At 35.6% G+C, this 16,842-nt stretch overlaps 1 protein-coding gene across 10 annotated transcripts in view; it reads right to left on the bottom strand.

Annotated features, from left to right (window-relative positions):
• The window catches only part of CLASP2 (cytoplasmic linker associated protein 2), a 179,402-nt gene that overhangs the window by 70,601 nt on the left and 91,959 nt on the right, over positions 1 to 16,842 (bottom strand). For 8 of the 10 annotated variants that reach the window (XM_055320895.1, XM_055320893.1, XM_055320892.1 and 5 more), the window contains 7 exons: positions 15,900 to 15,959; positions 14,428 to 14,505; positions 13,154 to 13,321; positions 10,516 to 10,571; positions 9,470 to 9,643; positions 1,942 to 1,965; positions 287 to 304 (listed from right to left, as the gene is read on the bottom strand). In XM_055320895.1, the coding sequence (XP_055176870.1) occupies positions 287 to 304; positions 1,942 to 1,965; positions 9,470 to 9,643; positions 10,516 to 10,571; positions 13,154 to 13,321; positions 14,428 to 14,505; positions 15,900 to 15,959 (578 nt within the window). The remainder of the gene's footprint in view (positions 1 to 286; positions 305 to 1,941; positions 1,966 to 9,469; positions 9,644 to 10,515; positions 10,572 to 13,153; positions 13,322 to 14,427; positions 14,506 to 15,899; positions 15,960 to 16,842) is intronic. The other 2 variants (XM_055320894.1, XM_055320897.1) reach the window with 1 other exon arrangement.

Here is a 16,842-nt window from a genome sequence, read left to right as displayed (position 1 = left end):
CTATTTACTAACTTTATACTAGATATTATTAAACATGTTAAGCAATCATGTTTTTTTCTAGCATGAGATGATCCAAAATACAAACCAAACTCTAAATGAAGAACTAAAGAAAAAAATCCACATGTGTAACCAACACAACCAAACAAAATATAGAAGCTATCACAGCTGGCAAATTATATAGTTGTGCAAAGAAATTAAGCCTATTTAGTTTTTAATACTGAATTCTTACTAATGAAAATATTAAGGTAGAGGTATTTGTGTTACTAACAAAATGTATAATTCTTACCATCTTCAGATGTTGCTCCTAAATAAGAGAAATAAAACAATAACATTTCAACAAATTCTGCCAATGCTGATATTAAGACCTACTTGCAACTCCCACCCAAGACTAAAAAAAAATGAAAATGAAAAAAAAAAAGTCTAGTTTGATAGCCTTACACAAAATTTGAGGTCATCTGACTCACAGCACAAGAAAAGGTTAAAACTAGACAAATGAAAATGGCAACATTCCACAACAAACACTTTTATCTGCTACATTTCATACTGGAAATTTGAAATGGTAAAGAAAATTATAGAAGTTAATCACTCAAAGATGTAACCCTGTCATTACTGTCTTTGAAGATTTTTACAGAATAAGAATACTTTCTTGTGCATTTTCAAAAATCTGTCCATAAGAGAACTAGAAAAAGCTGACAAACATGGGAGTCATCAAATCCATGATCTAGGCCTCATTAACCCAGTATTTTTATTAAAGCATTACAAAGACCTTGCTATTTATTCAATATTTATGTATGCTCCTTAAGATGTCAACGAAAAGTAGCAGAAATGAACAAGTGAAAATATCACAACTCACTAAAGAGCAATAAAAGATGTACATCTGTATATGTATATACATATTATTTTAAATACAGGATTGAACATCAGTGAGAATAACAGATCACGTGACACAGATGAGTCTAAAAGAGGAAAAGTCTTCCACTTTTAATCTGGAAAGTGAGAATAGTTTAAGGACACAGAATTTCAGTGCAAGAAGTGATACTAAAGGGTTTAAAATACAGAAACTATTTTGTGGTAGGCTTTCATTTCATTCAATAATTTTTTAAGCTTATGACATACACGAAATATATAGAGGAGCATAGAGACAACATAATACTCATGTACCCAACCCAAGATTAAATAAATCCTGCATTTCATTAGAATGGAAGATATGTCAATTTAAGGGCTTATGTAATAATTGACAGAAAAATATACTGTTCTTCATTTTTTTCCTAGATTTCATACTAAGACTTAATTCAGTATCTTCCTATAAATTCTTAACAACAGCTCAAGTTCCTAGACAGCATCATGGTATTTGAGGAGATCAAGGGAAATTGTAGGTGATACGCCGTGTAGTATCTGACAAATACCACACTGATAAAAAATACCACACTGAACCAAGTAGAGATATACAATAATCACTTGAACACTAAAATTAAAAAGCCAAAGCTTAAAGTTCAGTCCTGATTAATGTTAGTTTAAAACTCACTCTTAAAAAGATAGCATTGTAATTTGCATTTTTATTCTCACAAATAACCATATCAATCTGTAAAATATTTCATTTGTCTCTCTCTGTATCAGCGTTGGTAGACTAAAGAGTTTGATCAAATGACTGAGGAGATCCCTTTCCATTCTTCTGATTCTGATTCTATCTCAGAGAAAGACTTAAATCAAGAATATTTTTATGAGCTAAGGTAAAAAAAAAAATAACTGATTAACTTACAATGAACAGTAACCTAGTTTTTGAAGAGACTGGGAAACCCAAAAATTCAGAGAATTACATAGCCATTTAACATTAAGATTGCTGCAAAATAAGTAGTCTATTTTCAAAAAGAGAATGAAGATATTATACAGAATCCAAGAGCCATAAAAATCTTTAGTAGAATTAGAAAAGGAAGTTCTTACCATCCATCTTGTCAGAAGTATCCTCTTTGATGAAAGAGCAAGCAAAGAACAGAGGAAAACTTAGTATATTAGAAAAAAATTATTTTATAATCCCTATAAACATTATTTTTAAGACGACAGAATTCATAGCAAAGACATGTATATGAAACTTGTTTTCAACTAAAACATATAAGGAGATTTAAACAAGATGAGGTTCCTGTTTGAGACAAAGATACAAAAACAAACAAAGAATCAATAATATGAGTTTGCCTTTCATTGGCCAGAAAGAGAAGTTAGTGAATATAGTGATATATATATATATATATATATAGTGATATAGCCCATATCCCAACCTGGGACCTTGCCATCAACAAGCAGACCTCTTGCTTTGTCTTCCAAGTTTCTTTAAATCAAACACTCATCATATCCCCATTCCCAAAGGAGTTAGTACCCAAGAAAGAAAGAAAGAAAGAAAGAAAGAAAGAAAGAAAGAAAGAAAGAAAGAAAGAAGGAAGGAAGGAAGGAAGGAAGGAAGGAAGGAAAGAAAGAAAGAAAGAAAGAAAGAAAGAAAGAAAGAAAGAAAGAAAAACCCAGCATCAACTGCTTTAAGTAATATACTAAGTTTAATGACTTCCAAATCTAATCTCACAAGCACAGATCTCTCTTCTGAGTTCCATTACCACTGTATCTTTCCCTTTGTCCTTATACCACCATGGCTCCTCAACACCTCCAGTGTGATGTCTCTCTGGGACTTCAAACTCTTAAATGCATAAAATGCAACAAGATATTAGCCGCTCATTCTTTAGCAATCTGTCACTAGACTGAGAGACTCTTCAGTACAGAAGCATCTATTTTTGGATCTCTGGTCCTAGTGGGGTGCCTGGCAAAAACTAAGTGCTCATTAAGTGTTTGCTGAAAAACAATGAACACTCCCTCTCATCCATAAATGTTAAGCCATGACAAGCAAGGCTCAAAGTAGAAGGAAACAGAGAACACATCAGTCACATGTGCGTAAGAAGCTGATGGGGGGGGGGATAGAAGAGAAGGTGAGAGGCAGAAGAGGGAGAGGAAGTAGGGTGGAGTACAGGGAGAGGAAAAGAGAGAAAGAAAGGGAGGAAGAAATAAACAAGAAATAAAAAAAGAGAGGAAGAAGAAAATCTATTATCTAAGTCTCAGAAAGAGCTAAGGGCAAGGAGCTCATTGTCTCTGAATCTAAACCTGGGCCAGGTAAAGAAGACAGAGGGACACGTTTCCCTTCTGTAATGAAGTTATCTCCAATTCAAACCTTAACCAAAAGAAACTAATTAAGTCAATCTCACAACTATTATAGACTTTCTTATGAAAAAAATATTGCTACAAATTGCCTTTCTAGTTCACATTAGAACATTTCAAATATTATATTTTTTTCTGGTAATAAAAATAATAGATAAAATAGAACATTTTTATTTTTAAGACTCTAGATAAATAGGTTTTATATTTGTTTTCCAGATTTCTTCCCACTTAAAAAAGTTAAGATATAATTCATGTACTTTACAATTCATCCTTTTATAGTACAAAATTCAGTGTTTTTATTATATTAACAAGGTTGCACAACCCTCATCAGTAATTCCATAAAGTTTTTATCACCCACAAAAGAACTCCTGTACCCATTAGGAGTCACTCCCTCTTCTCCTGACTCTCAGCCTCTGGCAACTACTAATTTACTTCCTGTTTCCATGGGTTCATCTATTCTAGACATTGAGTGTAAATGGAATCAAACAATAAGTGGCTGTTGGAGTCTTCATAATATCCGCCCATCTTGAAACATGCATTAGTATTTTTATGTAATGTACTCCTTTTATGGCTGAATAATATTTCATTCTAGTATACAGACATTATCTATTTAACCATTCACCAGCTGATGGACATTTGGGTTGTATCCATGGCTATTATGGATAATGTTGATATGAACATTCATGAAGACATTTTTTTTATGAGAACACAGCCTTCATATTATCTTGGCTATACCAGCTAGGAGTGGAACTGTTAGGTCACCTGGAACTGTTTCACTTTTTGAGAAACTCCCAAACTGTTGTTATAGCAACTCCACTCTTTTACATTCTTATCAGCATTGCATGAGGATTTTAATTCCCCCATATCCTCACTAGCATTTGTTTTTGTTCATTGTTTTGGTAACAGCCATCAACATGGATATAAAGTGGTATCTTACTGTGTTTCTGATTTCCATATTCCTAATGATTAATGACGTTAGACATCTTTTCATGCACTTACTGGCAATTTGTATTTCTTTAGAGAAAAGTCTGTTCAAATCTTTTGCCCATTTTTAAACTGGATTGTCTTTGTTACTGAGTTGTAGGAGTTCTTCATGTAATTGGAATAGAAGTCCCAGATATTAGACATATGATTTGCAAATATTTTTTCTCATTCTTTATGCTGTCCTTTCACTTTCTTGATAGTGATCTTTGAAGCACAGAAGTTTTAAATTTTGATGAAGCCCAATTTATCTATCCTTTCTTAGGCTGTGTGTTTGGTGTAGTACCTAAGAAAACACTACTTAAAAAATTTACAACTATGTTTTCTTTTAAGAGTTTTACAGTTTTAGCTCTTACATTTGGGTCTTTGATCCATTTTGAGTTAACTTTCTGAATTATGGTGTGAGGCAGGGATTCAAATTCATTCCTTGGCAAGTGGCTGGCTATCCAGTTGTTTCAGCACCATTTGTTGAAAAGAATTCTTTCCCCATTGAATGGTCTTGGTATCCTTGTGAAAAAAATCAACTGATCATAAATATATGGGTTTATTTCTGGTCCCTCAACTCCACTTCATTGGTCTCTATGTCTATCCTTATGCCAGTACTACAGACACTTGATTACTATAGGTCTGAATAAGTTTTGAAACTGGGAAGTGTGAGGCCACCAATTTTTTCAAGATTGTTTTTTCTCAAAATTGTTTCATCTATTTTGGATCCCTTGCGTTTTCGTATGGATTTTAGGATGTGCTTGTCAATTTCTATAAAAAGGCATCTGGACTTTTGATGGGGATTGCAATGAATCTATAGGTCTATTTGCTATCTTAACAATGTTAAATCTTGATTGATTCATTTATTTTAAAGATTATACAAAGAGAGAGAGAGCGCAAGTGCAATGGGGGAGGGGGAAAGGGAGAGAGAGAATTTTAAGCAGAGTCCCCATTAAGCACAGAAAGCCTGATGCAGGACTTGATCTTACAACCCATGAGACCATGACTTGGGCTGAAACCAAGAGGTGGACACTCAATTGACTGAGCCACCCAGGTGCCCTATGCCGCCCGGTTCCTGACACAGTACTCCTAAGACTCTATAATTTCCTAAATTATAAGAGCACCAGGAATATCTTTTTTTTGTTCTAATACTTGGTCTTTGGCCCTGGTAGCTTGACCTAAGACCCTTGTAATTTCTTGGGTGATAGGAGTGTCTTCTGTTCTAATGAGGTGATTCCTGGTGGGCTCCTGGAGAGCTTCTGGCTGGTTACTAGAAAGATGAAAAGCCATGATCAGAAGCTCAGAATTTTCAGCCTCATTCTCCATCTTCTGGGAAGGGGAGAAAAGCTGAAGACTGAGCTAATGATTCATAATGACTATGTGATGAAGCTTCCCTAAAAATCCCCAAAGTACAAGGTTCAGAGACTTTCTCCGTTGGTAAATGTACCAGGAGGGTGGTACACTGTAACTCCATAGGAACAAAAACTCTTGTGCTTGGGACCCTTCCAGACCTTGCCCCATGTTATCTCTTCATTTGGCTGCCCATCCAAATCCTTTACAAGTCCTTTGTAATAAATCAGCAATGTAGTAAGTAGACTGTTTTCCTGAGTTTTGTGAATCAATCTAGCAAATTAACTGAACCTGAAGAGGTTATGGGAACCTCTGATTTATAGCCAGTTTGGTCAGAAGCACTGGAGACAACCTGGATTTGCAATTAATGTCTGAAGTGTGGGGGTGGGGGCAGTCTTATGGGACTGAGCCCTTAAGCTGTGAGGTTTGTGCTAATTCAACTCAAAACTGAATTGAAATGTATGTAGGACACCCAGCTGGTGTAGAACTGGCTGGTGTGGAAAACCCACACATCTGGTGTCATAAAAAAAGTAATAGGAGTGTTGAGAGTAAAGAAGAAATATGAGTGGTTTTTCTTAGAGAAGTCTTACACTTCTTTTGTTATATTAATTCCTAAGTATTTTATTCTTTTTGATGCTATTATAATTGATATTGTTTTCTTCATTTCAAATGGCTTATTGCTAGCATTTAGAAATACAATCAATTTTATATATTGATCATGTTTTCTGCAGCCTTGCTGAACTCATTATTAAGCTCTGATCATTTTTTTGTGGATTCCTTAGGATTTTCTCTATCTAAGGTCATGTTTTCTGCAAACACAGATTTTTACTTTTTTCCAATCTGGAGACATCTCATTTCTTTTTCTTGCCTTAATGACCTGGTTAGAACTTCCATGATAATGTTGTCAGGAAGGGCAAGAGTGTCAGGGCTCCTGGGTGGCTCAGTTGGTTGAGCATTTGCCTTTGGCTTGGGTCATGATCTCACAGTCCTGGGATGGAGTCCCACATTGAGCTCCCTGCTCAGCAGGAAGCCTGCTTCTCTCTCTGCCTCTACTCCTGGTTCATGCCCTCTCTCTCAAATAAATTTTAAAAATATAAAAAAAAAAAAAAAAAGGAAGGGCAAAAGTGGACATCCCTATTTGGTGATGATCTTGGGAGAAAGTATCCAATCTTTCACATTAAGTATAATAATGATAGCTGTGGATTTTTCATGGATGGTCTTTATCAGGTTCACAAATTTCCCTTTTATTCCCAATTTGTCAATTATTTTTTTCATGAAAAGCTGTTGGGCTTTGTCAAATACTTCTTCTGCATATACTTGAATAATTGTGTGGTTTTTGTCTTTTTATTCTATTAATAAAGTATATTTAGTTGATTTGTTTTCATATACTGAAATAACACTGCATTCCTAGCAAGGTAATGTTTCTAATATAGAAAAGTTTTATGAGGGATCCCTGGGTGGCGCAGCGGTTTAGCGCCTGCCTTTGGCCCAGGGTGCGATCCTGGAGACCCAGGATCGAATCCCACGTCAGGCTCCCGGTGCATGGAGCCTGCTTCTCCCTCTGTCTATGTCTCTGCCTCTCTCTCTCTCTCTGTGTGTGACTATCATAAATATAAATAAATAAATAGATAGATAGATAGAAAAGTTTTATGAAAATTAAAAGCACTGAACAACCCACTGTTGACATCTTGGTTAACATCTTTGTCTAATATATTTATGTATAATTTTATATAAAATGATGAAATTATCACATTGGTAGTATCATTTGATCTTTGTTGAAAATATTATTTGTTAATATTTATATTTGTTAATAGTATTTATAAGTACATACCATAATTCAATCATACCACCTTTGTTATATATCCAAGTTCTCTTAATAACATCTATTATTAAAAATATGATGAATATTCTTTTTTATTTCTTGGCATAATCATCTATAAACACTGAATTACTGGATCTAAATTCTGAACATTTCGAGTCACCCAGGTAGCTCAGTTGGTTAAGCATCTGACTCTTAATTTTGGCTCAGGTTATGATCTCAGGGTTGTGAGATTGAGTCCCATGTCAGAGTCTGTGCTGAGCCTGCCTAAGATTCTCTCTCCCCATCTCCTGTGTCTCTCCCCAAACCCGCTTACACTCACTCTCTCTAAAATAATAATAATACATAATAAATTCTGAACATCTGAAAAAACTTCATGAGTTCAATAATATTGTAATAACATTGTATGGTGATTATACTTATTGTGGTGAACACTGAGTAATAAATAGAATTGTTGAATCAATATGCAGTACCTCTGAAACTAGTATAATATTTATGTCAGTTTTATTTCAATAGTAAAAAAAAAGTAGCTTCATGGGTATTCCTAAATTGCCACTCAGAAAAAGTGTTGTGTTTAATTCACATCAGCACTTTTCAACCACATTCTTTATCAGCAGTAGGCACTAATCCTTTTTCATTATATTTACAGCTTTTTCAATTTGCACTTGTTTGATTCCAGCTAAGGTTCAACATTTGTTCTGGTGTTTTGGGGGTATAATTTTGATATACATAGAATATTTTTCTATAAAAATAAGCTCCTATGTTTCTCATAGACTTATAAAACCTGCTGACATTTTAGCTTTTATGGTAGTATGTAATAAACTTTTTCCCCTTTAAGTTTTCAGCCACTTGATTTTATATTTTTGTACTTAAGATTTAAATCTGAGGGGTCTTAAACAGTGTATGTTCTCATTCATTTGGGGAATATAAATAATAGTGAAAGGGAATATAAGGGAAGGGAGAAGAAATGTGTGGGAAATATCAGAAAGGGAGACAGAACATAAAGACTCCTAACTCTGGGAAACGAACTAGGGGTGGTGGAAGGGGAGGCGGGTGGGGGGTGGGTGTGAATGGGTGACGGGCACTGAGGGGGACACTTGACAGGATGAGCACTGGGTGTTATTCTGTATGTTGGTAAATTGAACACCAATAAAAAATAAATGCATTAAAAAAAATCTGAGGGTCTTTTCCCTCATGGTTTTTTGGCTTTTATGTTTAGAAATACCTTCCTCCAACCTGAGATTAGATGAATACACAACTACTTTGGTTTCATCAAGTTGCTTTTCAACTTATTAAGTCATCTGGAATAAATTTTTATATGGTGTGAATAATGATTTTAACTTAATTTTATACCAAATTGTAAACCAGGTGTCTAAACACTATTTACTGAAGAATTTATCCTTTCCTCACTGAGTGTAGCTGTGCCAACTTTATCATGTACTACTGTGTTCCAATGATCTGCCTGCCTCGTGTTCTACCAGAATTACTCAAGAGAAAGAAAAATAAAGCACAAAACAGAGATAAGCAATATGAATAAACAGTCTCAAATGTTTAACACTAATAAACGTAGGGATGTCTGGCTCGCTCAGTTGAAGAGCGCTAGGCCCTTAATCTCGGGGTCATGAATTTTGAGCCCCACATTGGGAATAGAGATTACTTAAATAAATAAACAGATAAACTAAAAAAGTTGATAAATATAAAAAAATTCCAAATAGCTTTGGGAATACATGTTTATATTTTGATTATAATTAAGCTTTGCATTTTTTGGATTCCCAAAAGGGTTTAACTTCTTGGCAAGGGAACAAAAGCTGGATACAAGGCCAATGCCTTTCCCAACTCTTTTAGTAACCAGTAGATGGGTGTGGCAGTAGTGCAGAACTATGAAAATTCTATAGGCAAATAATGGAATCAAGAATTGTCTCTCTGTGCCAAGATGATTAGGAGGGTGATTAAAGGAAAAATAGAAACAAGGGAGCTGCAATATCTTAGCATTGCGTTGTAAGCACAAGATCATGTTAAAACATATGCACTATCCTAAACTAGCAAGAATGAAATAGAAATTATTAAGATATCACTACTGTCCTGACTTCACTGAGACCAGGAAGAAAACAAAGTACAATATCCCACAATTAGCTGTCTTACCTAGTGATGCATAGGAACCTGGATTCAGGGCACCTGCACCTAACCGCCCACTTCGCACAGATTGCCCAGCAGCATGATGTGCCTTAGCACCAGCAGCAGCATTCACATCAATGTCACTTCGAGAACGCTGCAGGCTTCCTGGAAGGGAACTGGCTTTGCTGCTGCCTGCTGATACTATGGGAAACAAAGCAGAGGTAACCTGTATTATTTAAATCACTGCAAACACCATGAAAATTACATAAACTTGAAACCATCATGAGCTAATCCATGATGACAAATGGTCAAAAAGGAAGCAATGTACAAATGGACACTAGAAAATATAGTATTTTAAAGTAAGAATGCTTCTGTTTCAATCCTGTTTAAATCTTCTTGGACAATTTCTCAGTATGTCTCTGTCTCACTTTCATCTTCCATAAAACAGGAAAAAATGCCTATACTTCGTAAAATTCATACAACTGTTCTGTAGATGAAAAGATGATGTTCATGACTGATGCGTGAAAATGAAGCACTGTACATATAAATAAATGACAGCACTGTTTTGTTTTGTTTGTTTGTTTTTTGTTTTTTTCTTTACTATCAGAAAAATGCAAGAACTACTCTAGGATTTGGTTATTCAGAAAAGAATGCAGATTCTACCACTTATAGGCAATGCAAATTAGGTCATTAAATTTCTGGTCTTTTGTTTTTCAGTTTTATATATAAAGAGTTTTATAAACTGTGAGTTATGATCCATGAATAGGCTGTGAAGTCAATAGAGTGGGTCAGACCAGCACTGTAAAAAAACTGAAAAAAACCACAACAGAGTGCATTACAAGAAAGGGTAAGCTGTGCTTCAGGGAACTTGGATTATGCTTATACCATATAACATATATATTGTATGTATATAATTGTATACACTGCATTGTACATTACAAATGTATATAATATACAAACAAGTATTATATATATATGTGTGTGTGTGTGTGTGTGTGTGTGTGTGTGTGCGCGCGCTACTAGGTTTCTATGTAAAATATCCTTGTTAACTCTTGCTTAGAAAGGCAGTTTACCTCTTCCAGCCACAGTTGATGGGTTTGCTGTAGACCATTTGGAAGAAAAGGGGCGACTGCAAGGTAATAAGAAATATTTTTAGTAAGAAGATGTAATTTATTACTCCTCTCAAAACCCTTAACGAACTACTGAGTTTTCTGAAGAGTTTACCTCTAATTTTAATTTTCCTTTTACAAATCATCTTAGAATATCTGTTGTCACATATCAATGGTATCTCAGTTACCTGTGAAGCAAAAATGAAATAACTAGCAATGAACAGACTATAAAGTTCTACAAAGACAGGCAATCACCTTGCTGTTGTTCACTGTGGTGCTCGGCACCCATTACAGTGCTCACCACAGAGGATGCAACAGAGCACACTCCAACTTTGTATTCTAAGATGTTTTCCTTATAAGGAGAGAGTTACCACTAGCACATAGGGAATTCAGCATAACCAAAGCCTGTTTCATTTAAGCTATAAAGGCTGTGGCCATTGGCAATTCATGCAGTGCTATTGAGCGTTACTGCATGGGACAAGAGAAATGAGGTTAAGAACTATTGCTGAGGATAATGTGATTAGAAAGCAAAACAGCTCAAATCATCTCAAAGAATCCACCATCTCCTTTAGTATTTTTTTCATTATCTTTAATTATAATGCCATTCTGCAGCTCATGAATAAATAATACATCTAAGTATTTAAGAGGGAATTGGGAAAGTATATAGATTTTAAAGGAGGAGTAAAAGAGAAGCAAAGACCTCAAACAGGTTAATAACATGAGGCTATTGACATATATTCTTTAAGTCATTATTATCAAATTGTACATTTGGTAGTTGTTATTAAATCCAGTATTATATTGTTTTTATAACTGGCCCTTAAAACTGTTATTCTATTAGGCTGAGGCAGTCCACTTCAACATTCAAGGACTTAAAGATGTTTATACTTAAAGATGTTATACTGAAATGAGATAAAATATCTTGTTTACATATTTGCTACTCAAAGAATGGTCCATACTCAAAAAGCAAAGATATCACCCAGGAACATATGAAAAAATGTAAAATCTCAGATCCCATCCCAGATCTACTGAATTGGATTCTACATTTTAACAATATCTTTAGGTGGCTCATGGGCACTCTAAAGTTTGAGCAAAGTAAATAAAAGGAAAAAAAACAACAAAGCTCATTTACAGGGAGGTTTTATAACAAATTTAAACAGAAGTTCAGATAGGTTAATTATTCTTACAATAATTATATCAAAATTGGATATCTTTTATTCCTATAAGTCACTGCACATTAGTCCAGTACTCACAAGACCCTATGAATGCTTCCTTGAGTCTTGTGCCCTAGTTTGCCTCACTTGACTCACCCTGGTCTCACTCCTACATTAGGGAGCTGCCAAAGGAAGCATCAGTCTTTGTGGGGTCAAGGTCCCAAAGGGACAGGAATTACACAGAGGAAAGCTCACATTTTGTGAGGAAACCTAGAGACACTTGAGGCCACTGTTGGGGGTAGAGATGGCATCAGAGATGTCATAGGGCAACCTCATAGGGCGAGAGAGAGAAAATTAGAATAAAGGCTGCCAAGGCAGCAGCAAGGGTTGAGTAAGCAAACATAATGATGAGAATGGAATTATATAGAAGTGAGTCAGATACTAAGAAATTTGGCTCCAAGGGATTTGCTAAAGTCCTTATGTTATGGTAAAGATGAGGAAGGAAAGCAGTGTTTTTTTTTTTTTTACCACACTGTACTGTATCAGAGTTCTGAAGATGACTTCTGAATCCCCATTACAATTCCTCCATTATAATGCCCTAGAAATGGGCTGCTTACTGTATGAACTATTTCTGGGGTATGTATGTATGTATGTATGTATGTATTTATTTATTTATTTTAAAATAAATTTATTTTTTATTGGTGTTCAATTTGTCAACATACGGAATAACACCCAGTGCTCATCCCGTCAAGTGCCCACCTCAGTGCCTGCCACCCAGTCACCCCCACCCCCCGCCCAGCTCCCCTTCCACCACCTTTCTGAGGTATTTAAAAAATATATATAAATCAGTGCTTCCCAACATTTTCACAGACATGAACATACAGAAGCAAAATTTGTATCACTAAACTCTTCACTCCAGAAAAAGTTACACAAGCATCTAATCTAACCCTTGAGACACAAACCAAAAAAGTAAGTACAGCTGACCCTTGAACAACACAGATTTAAACTGTGAGGGTCCACTTCTATGCAGATTTTTTTCAATACACTACAGTGTTATAATTGTATTTTACCTTCCTTATGGTTTTCCCAGTAACATTTTCTTTTTTCTACCTAACTTTATTTTAAGAATATTGTATATAACATATATACAACATACAAAGCGTGTGTCCATTGACTGTTTATGTTCTCAGTAAAGCTTCTTGTCAACAAGAAGCTATTAGTAATTAAGTTTTGAGGGAGTCAAGTTATATGCAGATTTTTTTACTTCACAGTGCAGAGGGTGGTTGGTTAGCATCCCTAGCTCCCACATTGTTCAAGGGTCAACTGCACATTCCAGTCATCATTCTTTCAAGCCTTTAAGTGAAAACAAGCAGGTATTCAATCATCTAATTTAAGTAACTACAGGGATTTGGAGAGGAAGAAATCAGTAATTATTATTTATATGGCCTTACTTGAGACTTTCCTGTGAGCTAGATGAGGACCTGTCTGATTGTGGAAGAGATGCTACACTGCCAGAACTCTTTAAGTAAGTTTGAAGACTCTTCTGATAAGATGGCTCAAGAGAATTATACAATGTTTCAGCTTCACCAGGAAAGTGGTTTCTAAGACCCATGTATGTCCTGTAAAACAAAGGAACAAAAAAGAAAAAAGAACATAAAATAATAGCTTTACATAAAATACATACATTGAAAAAGAATGAAGGTGAGACCATATTAATATATCTCCTACATATCAAATGAATATATTTTTTAAGATTTTATTATTTATTTGAGGGGGGGGAGGGGCAGAGAGGATAGGAGAAAGAATCTGAAGCAGAGTCTGCACTGAGCATGGAGCCCAAGGAGGGGCTTGATACCATGACTGCAAGGCCATGACCTAAGCAGAAACCAAGAGTTGGGAGCATAACCAACTGAGTCACCCAGGTGCCCCTCAAATAAAGACTTTCTAAATTTAACAAGTTTGGTGGAAAGATGGCAGGATTTTGAGAAAAGCAGATCTCTGTTCAAAATCTGACTATAATTCTTACAGTTTGTGTGGCCTCCAAATCTCCAAACTTCTGTTGCCAATCTACAGACATACCACTTTTGCAGGATCATTCTAAAGATTAGATAGTAATATATACTAGGTGCCCCACAGTATCAGTTACTTAGCATATTCTCAATAAATGACAGTTGTTTTAATTCATAATCAAAGTGAGGATGTTATGATGGAATAGGAATGAATACTAATGATTATACAAATGATAATATAAAGTCAACTGTTAGCCATTTAGTACAATTTTTTTAAATTTTTATTTATTTATTTATGATAGTCACAGAGAGAGAGAGAGAGGCAGAGACACAGGCAGAGGGAGAAGCAGGCTCCATGCACCGAGAGCCCGATGGGGATTCGATTCCGGGTCTCCAGGATCGCGCCCTGGGCCAAAGGTAGGCGCCAAACCGCTGCGCCACCCAGGGATCCCCAATTTTTTTTTTAAGTAATCTCTATACCCAATGTGGGGCTCAAACTTACAACCTTGAGATCAAGTTGCATGCTCTACCAACAGGTGCCCCATATATCTAGTACAGATTTAATGGAGAAAAATCAGTCTTGGTATTACTAAAGAGCAAATCAAGTAGAATACTTGGACATTTTTTATATTCTCATTCTTCCAGTATAATTCCTTTCAAAGAAAAGATCCAAGTACATTTAATTAAACTGTCACAAAAATACATCATAGACTTACTTTCTTGCCTCCACTCTGGCTTCAGCATCAGCATCATGAATTCCCTTCTTAATAGTTTCAACCAAGACGGCTGCATGTCTATAGAACAAAACATCTTATTTTTAAAAAGATTTTATTATTTGTAAGTAATCTCTACACCCAACATGGGACTCGCACTCATAACCCCAAGATTAAGAGTCTCATGTTCTACCAAATGAGCTAGCCAGAAGCCCCCAAACACCTTTAGATTCATGAGTAAAACTGTATTTCACCACAAATTATGCTTATTGGCTATATGTTACACATCAATCACAAAGGGCAGGGGAGATTTAAAAAATTAGTGTGTAATAATAAATTTAAGATTTTTTAATAATCTACCCCCCACATTTCATTCATGTATGGTTTCCCCCTGACAAGTCAAACATCAAAAACTTGAATATAATTATTTTTATAAGGAGTACAGTGTATATAGGTATAGTACTCACATTTTAAATTATTTTTCTTAAAGATTTCATTTACTTATTCCTGAGACACACACACACACACACAGAGAGAGAGAGAGAGAGAGAGGGGCAGAGACACAGGCAGAGGGAGAAGCAGGCTCCATGCCGGGAGCCCGACGTGGGATTCAATCCCGGGTCTCCAGGATCGCGCCCTGGGCCAAAGGCAGGCGCCAAACTGCTGAGCCACCCAGGGATCCCCCTTAAATTCTTAATAAAAAACCCCCTTCGGTATGGTTCCTCACTAACCCATCAATATAGAAATGATTTGCTAATAGCATGATTAGTTATGATCTGACCTAACTGAATAGTAGCTGCCACAAAAGAACTTAAAGGAAACCTAGAATTATATCATGCTTACATTAAACAACAAACTCTATTTTTTAAAAAATGGGTTGTAAATAGGTTTAACAATTTCCATGAAAATGGAAAATCAGCAAGGTATTCATTGTAAATGCAGGTATACTCCAAGCTTCAAACTTGAAATTACTACCGGGCAAATAGCCAACTAGCTTAGTGACCAACTAGCTGTGCACATTTTCCTTTCGTTCATCTCAGAGCTACATCATACATCAGTGTATTCCTGACCAATAATGCGTGACAGCTGATAGAGAAACTTTCCAAAGAACCTCTTAAAATCTCTTTCCTTTGGAAAGAAGGGACCTCCTTCTATATTAAATCATTACCTGATTAGTTACACTCCAGGAAACCTGGTCTGGAGATACATTTTAAAAATCTGCCCAATTTAACCTGCAGTATCTTTTATAACCCATTCTATCTACCTACCTATCCTCAATCAACCCCCAAATAAAGAAGAAAATCATAGCTGCCTTGAGTAAAAGAAGCCACACTGTATCACAGCTTTAAAGGAAAACCAGTACAAATAACTTTTAAGCAGAATGAGGAATAATGCAAAAACAATACAATTAACTTCTAAAGAACTGGTGCCAATGAGGAAGAGAGGGAAGTGGGAAAGGAGGAGTCAATGCATACCTTTCCAATGAATGAGTCTGCCACTCTTGTAACAATAAATCTAAAAATTCAAATGAACGCCTGAAAAATAAAAGTTAATTGTAACTGTTATTACATTGTTATATTAATTGAAATTAAATATTAATTAGTTTCTTCTATAATACTGCACTTTGGGGATCCCTGGGTGGCGCAGTGGTTTAGCGCCCGCCTTTGGCCCAGGGCACGATCCTGGAGACCAGGGATTGAATCCCACATCGGGTTCCCGGTGCATGGAGCCTGCTTCTCCCTCTGCCTGTGTCTCTGCCTCTCTCTCTCTCTGTGTGACTATCATAAATAAATAAAAATTAAAAAAAAAATACTGCACTTTGTCCTCTGAATTAAAGTTTAAGATATGTTTTTAGTTATCTTAACTGTCAAATACTTAACTTACTTTAAGGCTCCGATTATCTATGTTTATGTTTTGACCCCTCAAAAAACCTTGAGGGTTCCCCATGATTTTACCTTAAAATATTTGTCAAATATAAAAATGTAATACATTTAATTTAATTTAAAAAATATTTATCAAACACCTACTCTGCAGTAGCAACTGAAGATATACAGTGGCGACCAAGAAAGATAGATCTTCCATTTCTGTATTTGTTTTCCTAAGTATACATATATATATATAATTTTTAATCAAGTATTTGTGTCTTTTCTCTTAAGCCCTCTAGTTCTCAAGTTCTTCAACTATCTTATTCTTGAGTATCTCTTCTTTCTTGGCACTGATGACACAGTTATCCCTTGTTTTTCTTCTTTTATTAACATTTTTTTCTCCACCTTCTTTTATTTTTTTTCTTCTAAAGATTTTATTTATTAATGAGAGAGAAAGAGAGAGAGAGGCAGAGATACAGGCAGAGGGAGAAGCAGGCTCCATGCAGGGAGCCTGACATGGGACTCGATCCTGGGTCTCCAGGATCATGCCTTG

The sequence above is a fragment of the Nyctereutes procyonoides genome, unplaced genomic scaffold (assembly GCF_905146905.1).
Source record: "Nyctereutes procyonoides isolate TBG_1078 unplaced genomic scaffold, NYPRO_anot_genome, whole genome shotgun sequence".
NCBI classification, from domain to species: Eukaryota; Metazoa; Chordata; class Mammalia; order Carnivora; family Canidae; genus Nyctereutes; species Nyctereutes procyonoides.
Note: the sequence above shows the minus strand (reverse complement) of the source record. Positions and strands in the feature narration are given on the sequence as shown.